Source organism: Eptesicus fuscus, chromosome 7, assembly GCF_027574615.1.
Source record: "Eptesicus fuscus isolate TK198812 chromosome 7, DD_ASM_mEF_20220401, whole genome shotgun sequence".
NCBI lineage: Eukaryota > Metazoa > Chordata > Mammalia > Chiroptera > Vespertilionidae > Eptesicus > Eptesicus fuscus.
The window spans coordinates 54,100,522-54,112,532 of NC_072479.1; the positions used below are offsets into that span (position 1 = coordinate 54,100,522).

At 41.6% G+C, this 12,011-nt stretch overlaps 1 protein-coding gene across 1 annotated transcript in view; it reads left to right on the forward strand.

The window, feature by feature from the left end:
- Nucleotides 1-11,597, forward strand: part of SARNP (SAP domain containing ribonucleoprotein) — a 60,487-nt gene extending 48,890 nt beyond the window's left edge. The window contains exons 10-11 of the mRNA XM_008148596.3: nucleotides 7,445-7,534; nucleotides 10,226-11,597. Coding sequence (XP_008146818.1) covers nucleotides 7,445-7,534; nucleotides 10,226-10,267 — 132 coding nt within the window. The 3' untranslated portion in view covers nucleotides 10,268-11,597. The remainder of the gene's footprint in view (nucleotides 1-7,444; nucleotides 7,535-10,225) is intronic.
- The last annotated feature ends 414 nt before the right edge of the window (nucleotides 11,598-12,011 follow it).

Genomic DNA, 12,011 nt, shown 5'->3' on the forward strand with positions numbered 1-12,011 from the left:
TTAAAAATAGAGCTTGTGGGGAAATCTCTGATTCTATCCTCAGTGGCTAAAGAAGTGTATCCTTCTCCCCTCCCCGCCCTGTTCTTTTACCTCCCTTGTTCTTGCCTCACCTTTGAGCTCAATAAGAAACAGGAAATTTAATTTAGAAGTCAAAATTCCCATTTCAGGATATAGCAAAATAGGGAACGAGAAGAAAGGTTGTCTCACACGTTCCACATGGACTTTGTGATGAGATTTATGAAGGGAGTGGTCCTAGGGTTTGTGCTGAGAGAATGGCTGGGCTTCATGAGTGGCATCTCCCTCTCTGTAATTTGAACTTGCTCAAGTACCACTAGCATTGAATTGAATGGGAATAAGTGCATAGTGTGGTAAGTTTACCAAGATATGGTCTAGTCCTGCCTCTCTTCAAGAAGAAGATGGAATGTTCCTTTTATTTTCTGCTTGGCCTGGAAACTTAGTGAAATGGAGATTTAAAAAAAATTTTTTAATATATTTTCATTGACTTCAGAGAGGAAGAGTGGAGAGAGAGACAGAAACATAAATGATGAGAGAGAATCATTGATTGGCTGCCTCCTGCACACCCCTGACTGGGGCTCTAGCCCGCCACCTGGGCATGTGCCCTGACTGGGAATCGAACCATGACCAACTGGTTCATAGGTTGGCACTCAACCACTGAGCCACACCGGCTGGGCTAGAGTCTCTCATTTTGAAATTTCCATTTATATCCCTTACTCACTTTTAAAAATATTTTTTTAAATTGATTTTAGAGAGGAAGGGAAAGGGGAAAAAAAACAATGGATCTGCTGCCTCTTGCACACCCCTTACTGGGGATCGAGCCCACAACCCAGGCATGTGCCCTGACCCGAAATTGAACACTTGGTGCACAGGACAATGCTCAACCAGCTGAGCCATGCCAGTTATTCAGTTTTATTTTAGTGATGGTAGGCAAAACTTTTCCTAGTAACTTAAGTAAGGAAAAATGTAGAGAGGCCTATGTTCATAATTCTTTAATTGCAGTTCAACAGATGAAATAGCCAGTTAGCCAGAATTAGAAACAAATTTGACTGAGAAATCTTTAATATAAGATTACTAACGAGCCCTGGTTGGTGTGGCTGAGTTGGTTGAAGTGTTGTCCCATACACTGAAGGGTCATGGGTTCAATTCCTGGTCAGGGCACATACCCAGGTTGCTGGTTTGATCCCCAGTTGATCCCTCAATCAGGGCGTGTATGGGAGGCACTGATCAGATCGATGTTTCTACCTCCCCCTCTTCCTCTCTCTTTCAAATCAATTTTTTTAAAAAGGTTAGTAACTGGAGTCCATTCCTTAGATCCCCTATTAGTTATAAAGTTGAGGCATTTGGTATGGTAAAAGGGAATAGGATCCTAGCATTGACCCAAGTTATTTGAGTAATATAGAAGTCATTAAAGTAGTTTACAATTTTGCTAAGGGTCCTTATCTTTATCCTTTGGGAATTAAGCACTTCTTCCATTGTTGTTTTTTTCCACCTGTTCACATAAAGATTTTTATTTGCTTCTATTATCCCAAAGAAATGCTTATATCAGATACCTGAGGATATAGTAAAGGTGGGTTCTTGAGTAAAAATGTTCTGGGTTTCATTCCTGGCTCTGCCATTTACTATGTAAAACTATTTGTGAGACTTTGGGCAAGTTACTTAATCTCTCTAAGCCTCAGTTTTCTTTTTTTAAATATATTTTATTGATTTTTTACAGAGAGGAAGGGAGAGGGATAGAGAGTTAGAAACATCGAAGAGAGAGAAACATCAATCAGCTGCCTCCTGCACACCCCCTACTGGGGATGTGCCCGCAACCAATGTACATGCCCTTGACCAGAATCGAACCTGGGACCCTTCAGACCGCAGGCCGACGCTCTATCCACTGAGCTAAACCGGTTAGGGCTAAGCCTCAGTTTTCTTATCTATAAAACGAATTTAGTCAAAGTACATGCTATATATGTCGTAGTACCTACTATTTTTAAAATTGCTATAGAAAGAAAATATAGTCACTCAAATATTAGTGACTATATTATTATTTTAATTTATGATTATTAAAGTTAAGGACAAGGTACTTATTTTACTATTTTGTTGTTGTTAATCCTCCCGAGTATATTTTTTTTCATTGATTTTTAGAGAGAGTGGAAGGGAAGTAGGGAGAGGAGAGAGGGAGAGAGAGCGAAAACTCAAGGAGAGAGACAACAAATCAATTGGTTACCTCCCGCACGAACCCCAACTGGGGCCAGGGATCAATCCTGCAACCGAGGTACTTGCATGGGTCAGCGCTCTAACCACTGATCCATATCGACCAGGGCAAGACAAGATACTTCTTTTTTTCTTGAAATTTGACTCAGTCTTTTTTTTTTTTTTTTTTTAAGGCATATGCTGGGCATCTGTGTTATTATTGTTGTTGTTTTATTGACTAGAGGCCCGGTGCATGAAATTTGTGCACTGGGGGGGGGGGGTCCCTCAGCCCAGCCTATTCGGGAGACAACCGGGCTGATCAGGGGAAGGTGCCACCCCCATCATCCTGCAGCTGCTGCCACTGCCAGCTGCTGCAGCCGCCAAGGTGTTTTCATCAACATGGACTCCAGTCCCTTCACCATGAAAAAATGACAACTTTCTTTAGGCATTTTCAAGATGTCTCTTTCATAGGATATGATATTTCTTTTTTTTTTTTTTTTATCCTCACATGAGGATATTTTCCCATTGATTTTTAGAGTGTGAAGAGAGAGGGAAAGACAGAGAGAAACATCAGTGTGAGAGGCACACTTCAGTTGGTTGCCTCCTGCGTGAGCCCTGACCTGGGCGCCAGCCAGGGAGGAGCCTGCAACCTAGGTACATGCCCTTGATCAGAATCGAACCTGGTTCCCAGCTGCGGGGCTGGGGCTGGGCCTGGAGGCTGGCCCCCCAGCACGTTTGTGTCTCTGCTGCTCCAGCCCCAGCAGCCCAGCGCCGCGGCCGCAGGGCTGGGGCCAGCCCCCCTGCGTGTTGTTCTCTCCGGCTCCAGGGCCCGGTGCGGGCCGCCCTGTCTGTTGTTCTCTCGGGCTCTGTGCCTGCGCCAGGCCCCTCCTCCTCAGCTGGTCGTGACTGTTACAGCGTCCTGGCCTAATTTGCATATTACCTTTTTATATATAGAGAGAGATTTCAGAGAGGAAGAGAGAGGGAACAAGAGATAGAAGCATCAGTGATCATAGAGAATCATTGATCTGCTGCCTCCTGGACGTCCCTCTACTGGGGACTGAGCCTGCAAACCGGTCATGTACCTGACTGGAAATCTAACCATGATCTCTGGTTCACCAGCCTGACCTGGCTCAGTCTTTTATAATAGCTTAGATTATAAAAGTTATGCACACACTATGGATTTTGCCGGTGGTTATAATGAAAAAGGCAGAAAAACTATGTGCAAGCCGTAGCCAGTTGCTCGGTGGTTAGAGCCTCGGCCTGAGGAATAAAGGATCATGGGTCCGATTCCATTCAAGGGCACAAACCTCAGTTGCAAGCTCAATCCCTGGGAGGCAAGCAATCGATGTGTCTCTCTTACATCGATGTTTCTCTCTCTCTGTCTCTCCCCCCTCCCTTCCATTCTCTCTAAAAAAAAATCATTGAGGAAAAAACGGTGAAGGATTAACAACAACAAAACACTATGTAGGCAATATTCTGTTCTAGCCCTGGCCAGGTAGGTCAGCTGATTAGAGCATTGTCCTGATACTTTAAGGTTGTGGATTCAATCACCGGTCAGGCAGGCAGGGCACATATAATAATCAACCAATGATAACTCATGTTGGATTTTTCAGTCCTTCATAGCCACCAACCTTTTTCTTAGCTTCTTTTTACTCACCAGAAAGCAGATGCAGCAAAAAGGAAAAAATGAACATGTTTCTCAAGCTGAAAGAGCTCTGAATAGTTTGAAAGGATTTTGAAGTAAGGTGAGTCAAGGAACCAGTCATCTCTCTAAGAGAGAGAGATGCTCTGGACATTTTCCAAGCATCCAAGAGACTGATGATGCCTGCCCTGTAACTAGAGAGAATGTTTCAGCTTAGTAAATTAGAATTGGAGCTGGCCATTCTCCTAGAACTGTTTAAAGACTGAGCTGCTGTTAACATCCAGTACTGTTCAGTGTAAGAGTCTCATACATATTCCCATCAGGACCCAGACCTGCCACTTTATTTATCCCATTTTAACAGGTATTTTCTCATTTTCCATCTTCTCTGCGAACCCAAGTCACCAGTATTTTAAAGCTCAGCCTTAGGATTACTGAACATCTAAACTCAGGTGTGCTCTCTGGATGTCTCGTTCCCCTCCCCCCAAACTTGGCACATCTGGACATAGAATTCATCCTCTTATACACCTCAAGAGACCCTCACATACCCACCCTCACCATGGGCCAGGATAGTTTCTTTGGTAACCAACATAAGGTCAAGTTAAAAACGTTCAAACAAACTTTTGAACAAAGCTTCTGTGTGGTGCTCCTGAGCTGGATTTTTTAAAACCCCAAGGATTCATATTCCTGCTTTCTGTAGGCACTGTGTCTCTGGGTGTCTCAAAACCCACAGAGTCAAAAGGAAAGGCAATCCAGAGACCTACAGAAACATAGGAATTTTTTAATACCTCTATTGTCCACCCCAGCCAAGGAGTCGACTTTGTTCCTAGATCACAGGAGCCATCTCTTCAGTCAAAAGCAGGGCAGCTATCCAGCTTTGCTTGTTCAATTTGTTTAACCCTAGCTCTGTAAACGACAAATATTTTTCCAGCAGAAATTTACTAGTTTGTTTTTACTTGTCTTATGCATATTGAAGCCCTACTTATTTTATTTTTTAACAATCTCATTTCTGTTAACTTTTGAAGATTTACAGTACTTGTTTCTATGTATGAATGTTTAAAAAATAATTTATTCTTCTCTATAAATTACAAGAACAACAAATTTCACCATTGAGAAAAGTAAAAACTGGGGCCCTAACCGATTTGGTTCAGTGGACAGAGCATCGGCCTGCGGACTGAAAGGTCCCAGGTTCAATTCCGGTCAAGGGCATGTACCTTGGTTGCGGACACATCCCCAGTGGAAGGTGTGCAGGAGGCAGCTGATCGATGTTTCTCTCTCATTGATGTTTCTAACTCTATCCCTCTCCCTTCCTCTCTGTAAAAAAGTCAATAAAATATATATATTTTTTAAAAGTAAAAACTGGGATTCTGGTTGTTGTTTTTTTCACCTAATCACATAAAGATTTTTATTTGCTCATCATAAAATCTTGTTGAGTAATTAGGATTTTTGTTTAAATTAGCCCAAAGTGGCATTTACGAACCTAGTTGTAGGCTCCTGCGCTGATAAACCAAAGTGTAGGGTTGGGCCTGGTTTTATTTAATTTTTTTTCTAATATCTAATGCTCAGGGATTAAGTTCTGGAAATGTTCCAACTATAAGGAAGGAATCTGTTGGATTCCACTACATGTATGCTTCTTGGGTTGGATGCAGAAGGGGTGAAACACATTTTGCCGGACCCATGTCGACAGGCACCACAAAATACCTCCAATTCCACCAAAACTTTTCACAAGTTGGGATCGTTCTTGTGACTTACCTGTATCAATATATATATATTGATTTCAGAGAGGAAGGGAGAGGGAGAGAGAGAACATCAGCGATGAGAGAGAATCATTGATTGGCCGCCTCTTGCACGCCCCCCACTGGGGAATCGAGCCTGCAACCTGGGCATATGCCCTGACCAGGAATCAAACCCGTGGCCTCTTGGTTCCTGGGTCGACGCTCAACCACTGAGCTACACCCGGCTGGGCCTGTAACACTTTTCAATGTAACTCTAAATTTTTTTTGTTATCCTCACCCGAGGATATGTGTGTTGTTTTTTTTTTTAGAGACAGAGAGAGAGAGAGAAACATCAATGTGAGAGAGAAACATTGATTGGCTGTCTCCTGCATTCACCCTAACCAGAGATTGAAACCGCAACCTGGATATGTGCCCTGACTAGGAATTGAACCCATGACCCTTTGGTGCACAGGACAGTGCTCAACCAACTGTGCCACACCAGTCAGGCTCCAAATTTTGTAGTTATTAGCAAACCATTCTAGCAAGGGCATTCTCTAAATTAGTTCATGTTTTTATCCTGTCTCTTTGTGAAATGAGATTTATCCTTCTCTAGTTCTTATTTGAGGATTTAAAAAAAAAAAAAATTATAAAGTCAGCTGAATCAGCTAAAATGAGACCAGCTACATTCACTTTGTCCCCAGAAATAAACAGCTGCCCAGCTGTCTTAGCTAGTTTCCGAACATAATTATGTCTAACTGACCTCCTTTACCATGTTTCTTAGGGAGATCCACAGTGAATATGTGCAGGACTTCTCTTGTGTTTCCTTGCAGTGTGCCAAAAAGTACACCACTATAATCTATTACAATGAAGCCATACTTGCTATCATCTGAAAGTAGTGCTGTAAGAGCCTCTGTATAGAATTTGTCATACAAATACAATAATACATTAATTGGTTTGAAAGGTTCATAGTCAGTGTTGACTTTCTTTTCCTTTACTTCTGTTATAATTGTACCACAGTAAACCACTAGGCCATTTGGAGGTACTTTGTTTTAAAGTTTGAATCTTTGTTATACAGATATAAGGCTCCCAGGACTGAAAGATGGTTTTTCAATTGAGGGAGGGAGGGGGGAGGAGTGGGGAGAGAAAGAGAGAGACACAGACATCAATTACCTCCCATATACACCAAGACTAAGGATCCAACGTGCTCTGACCTAGAATCGAAATCCCCTACCTCTTGGTGCACAGGGACGCTCTACCCAATTGAGCCACACTGGCCAGAACCAACAGACTGCTAACATTTTTGCCATTCCTGAAATCTGGTCTTTAGTAGTCAGGATCAATGATACCATGCTTGTGCCATTGCCACGAGCGGCCCCCAAGTTGTTTTGTTTTTTGTTTTGTTTCTTTAGTGAGTTTTATTGATTTTTAGAGAGAGGAAAGGAGGAGGGGGGGAGAGAGAGAGAGAGAGAGAAACATCAGTGTGAGAGAAAAACATCAATCAGTTGCTTCCCTCCTGCATCCTGACCTGGGTATATGTGCTGACCAGGAATGGCACTGGACACTTACCCAACTGAGCCACACTGGCCAGGGCTGCCTTGAAGTTCACAATTTGTTTTGTGATCTTCCAATCACCCTTTTTCTGTCAGCTGGGGTCATCCACCATCTTTGAGGCCTTAAATTTTTAGTCATTTTAGAGACAAAATGCTGTATACTAGCTTATTCATTTTCTGATCTATTTTTTTCTGTTTGTGTGATCCTTCCAAACCAGTCAGAGCAATCCTTAGTTCTTAGAAGGTTGGCTGGCATATTGTGATCCACAAGTTACAGTTTTATTCCCATTTACCTTGTGAATGGAGGCTAGCTTGTTTCAACCCTTTTCTTTGTCCCTGAACAGTCTGAAGATGACGAGAAGCTGAAAAAGAGGAAGGAGCGATTTGGAATTGTCACAAGTTCAGCTGGAACAGGAACCACAGAGGATACCGAGGTAAAATATATATAAATGCTTCGTAGAGCCCTTGAAGGGAAATGAGGATGAACAAACTGAGTGGAGAAACACTATTATTTCCCTGGCCTACTTCTTAAGTGCTCAGATGAGAAGATCTTTTGTCCTTTGCTTGATAGCTGTTACAAAATATGGTACTTTCCTCCCGACACCCCGTCAGTTTATTTTACTCATTAGATTCTACATATAAGTGAGATCATGTGATATTGTCTTTCTCTGTTTTATTTTACTTACCATAATAATCTCCAGGTTATGATATTTTTTTTAACGTCCGTTTCATCATCTGGGATGTAGAGAGAGTAATACCTACCTTGAAGTGGTATTTTAAGCATGAAATGTTTCTATGTAAAAATAGATGATTCTATGTAGAATGCTTGACATAACACCTGTCATATTGAGAGTATTCAGTAAGCAATGTCTCTGATAATCAGCCAAGCATATTTCTTTGATCATTTAATGACGCCCATATCCAACCCAGACACAAGTATGGTTGTGCCTAACTCCCCTCTGGAATAGGACAATAGATTCAAATGAGATTTATTTTTCTTATCATTTTGTTTACAAATAGTTTCTCAAAATGAGATAGTGGCTTTTTTATTTAAGACTTATGTTCAAGCCCTAACCGGTTTGGCTCAGTGGATAGAGTGTCGGCCTGTGGACTCAAGGGTCCCAGGTTCGATTCCGATCAAGGGCATGCACCTTGGTTGCGGGCACATCCCCAGTAGGGGGTGTGCAAGAGGCAGCTGATTGATGTTTCTCTCTCATCGATGTTTCTAACTCTCTATCCCTCTCCTTTCCTCTCTGTAAAAAATCAATAAAATACATTTTTTTTTAAATACTTACGTTCAAAAAAAAAAAAAAGGACTTAAGTTCATCCACATTCCAGCTTCCCCTAGAATAACAACTCCCATTCACTGACCCTTAAGCTTTGGAAGACTGCTCAGAACATAGACAGACAATACTGATTTGCTGATTGAAAGGTTCATAGTCAATTTTCTTAATAATATTTTAATTATTATTTTGCTTGTTACAGATACATGATAATATCTGTAATGGAGACCAAGTATCACCTGAGGTGTACATAAGGAACAGCTGAAATAATAAATATGTTTTGAACTATAGAAATTATTTGGGTGGAAAGGAGTTTAGAAGGTTCTTTCTACCATTTAATCCAAATTTACTTCTTTCTTTCCATCTACCTCTGGAGATATCCTCTGAATATTTATTAACTTATATACTTAAAATCTTATGAAGTTTTTTTTAGTGTTTTTTTTATGAATAATAAAAATAAACTGCCTAGCTGCTGTGCTCAGTAGTTGAGCATGAACCAAGAAGTCACAGTTCAATTCTTGGTCGGGAACATGCCCAGGTTGCCAGCTCAATCCAGTAGGGGATGTGCAGGAGGCAGCCAATCAATGATTCTCTCTCATCCATATTTCTTTCTCTCTCTCTCTCTCTCTCTCTCTCTCTCCCCCCTCCCCCCCCCTGAAAATTTTGGAATCTGATCAATTTACATCTTCACTGGGAAAAAACTAGAGGGATTTGTGTTTTTTATGCTAATTCAGAATAAATCATTACCTATTGTAAGTATCTGCTTACTTATTGATTTGCCAGGAGGAACTAGAAATAAACCATAAACTTAGGCTTGTTTTAAATCTACTCCCTTGTTTTAATACTCCCTTTTTCCCAAGGAAACTGTGTTAGGCTCACTATGCTGGTACATTTGGCCTCTCCAAGATAAGGCTGATGAGGATTTTGTTGGGTGGCAAGGAATATTGGCGTTTATTGGAAGAATCAGTGTATGTAAGGAAGAAGTAACTTCTGAGGCTCATGGAGTTTACATGAACCAGATGGCTTTTTTTTTTTATTCCAAAGAATTGTGTCAATAATCCAGGTGGAATGGTCTGGGCCTGTATACACTTAGCCTTTCTTTTTAATCTAAATTAAACCTCCTGTGTGAATGGAATGAAAAAGAAGTCTCCCCTTTGCTGGGGGCAGTGGTTGGAATGAGGATAGATTCAGTGCTGTTTTGTGTCACTCTTAGAACAAAAAGGTGTTTCTTTCCTCCGCCCCCTCCCCATTTTTTGCCCTGTCTCCAATGTGTCCTCCCTTAAGAGATCCATGTTTGGGACTCACCTTCTCTCCCCATTTATTACATTGGTATTGAAGATTGTATGCTCTTTGTATTTGGAAGCCTAGGAATAGCTGCTATGGGGGCCTGACTGTCCAAAAGGGCATTCCCCTCACCTCCACCAAATAGCATTGGTCAACCCTTTGTCCTCTGAAATCTCCTATCTCCCCATTGACTAGAAGACTTTCCCCAGCCTGTTAAGAGTCCACTATTTCGAGGCTAACTTGCTACAAGGCTGAATGGTCCTCTCTCCTTAAGGCATCTTTCCATTTTCTACTACTATTTTTCTCCTCTTTCCTTCTTGACCCGTCTCCTTATAATCTTCTCCCCTCTCACCCTGCTTTTCCACTGAACCTCCCCAGCTCTAACTGGATAACAAGAGAAATTCAGAAATGAAATCTTTGGCTGCCAAGCTCAAGCCTGGGCCTTCCCTCCTTCTTCAACCATGTGACAATCCATGTGAATTTGGAATGAAGCAGCCAGGAACCCAGGCCACTGTTGTCTTGCAATCTAATTTTTCTCTTCTTGCTTTTTCCTTACAGGCAAAGAAGAGGAAAAGAGCAGAGCGCTTTGGGATTGCCTGATGAGAAACTCTTAATGCTTTCTGTTCTTCAGTGGTTTCCATCTCTGACTCTTCTTGGTCACATATGTACCTAAATACCCAGTCATGTGCCTAGGTGCTGCCTCACAATGAGAGAGCATGTACCCCAGGTACATCCGAGAACTAAGTAGCAGTTTGACTTACTGCTGTTCCAACTTTAAGATTGTTGTTGTTGTGTTTTGTTTTTTTAATTATTATTTTGCTTGTTAATAAAAATCATTAGAAAAGAGAACAATGTGTTTTATTAGGTACTGCTTTGAGTTCTTAGAGCCAGATTCAATCAGATATGGGGATCTTCAGGGACAGATATAGGGAATTAGCCATAATGCTTTTACCCATTAGAAAAAAGGTTAAGGAAAAGAATTGAGTCCATCAATATATTCAGAGAGGAAGGGAGAGGAGAGAGAGATAGGAACATCAGTGATGAGAGAGAATCATTGATTGGCTGCCCCCCTGCACGTCCCTACTGGGGACCAAGCCTGCATCTGGGGCATATGTCCTGACTGGGAATTGAACCATGATCTCCTGTTTCATAGGTCAACACTTAACCACTGAGCCATACCGCTGGGTTGAGTCCATCCCTTTATGCCTATTTATATTCTCTCATGTTCACAGGCATCCTTTTACCTCTTTATCCTTCATGAAGAGGCCAAGTTTTACCCTGAGTCTTTGCTTCTCCAGGTTCATGTGACCCATTGGGGTGAAATAGGGAGAGTACCATGGGTTTTAGGAGGTGCAGAGGATGTAAAATACAAGGGCTAATGATTGGTAGTCTCATAGAATGGAGTCCAGAAGGGTCTTATTTTCAAAAGTGATCTGGTGTGATACTGTCTGGTTTCAACCAAAGCCAATATATGGGACCCTGTTGGTAGGCAGTTCAGGAAAGGAAATGGGCTGGGTACCCCTCAGAGCTAGAAGAAAGTGTAGGGAATCAAAGCATGACAGGATGTCAGAGGTGTTAAGCATTATTGCCTAGATCATTGGGCACATAAGCAGTGGACAGGAGGCTTCTACTTTCTAATCAAACCCTGTGCTAGTTTGTCTTCTGTTGCAGACGTATACTATTGCAGCTTTGGCAGTAACATTTCTTAAATATTATTAAAATCCATTGTACTTGCTGGGCCTCCTACTTAGAAAGGTTTGGCTCTCCCTAAGCAGGCTGCTTGTTTGCATTTGGTTTCACATAGATTGAGATCTATTTAATCTTTTCTGATGTGTTGGTATAAGGTTTCTCCTCTTAATCTTTATTTCTGGACCTACATAAGGTTGGTTTTTGTTTGTTTGGTAATAAAACTTAAGAGCTTGACACCTTACCTGAAGACTGGTACCATAATCATGCTGTGTTGCTGTGGTATAATTTCTTGTTCCCATTTCTACTGAAACCCTCTGCCTTATTTTGTGATGAATAGCTAATAATTTGATCCTCTCTTCCCAAGAATCTCTTCCCACAAAGTGTTTTTGGTTGCTGAGGAGGGTAGAGATCTAAGTTTAGACACTTTAGGAAAACTGCCTAGGAGAGCAGATCCAAAGATTAACCATTTGTTGTACATTTTGCCCCATTCTGAGACTTTGGGAAAGTGAACAAAAGGGAATTCTGTAAATGTTTCCTTCCCTCTGGCCTCTTCTGTCTGCCTCCCTTTTCTTTTCTCCAGGCCCTGATTTGAGACTAATTTTTCCTCTCTACTCTGAAAACAGAACCAGAGAGAATTAGTTCTGTTTTGCAACTT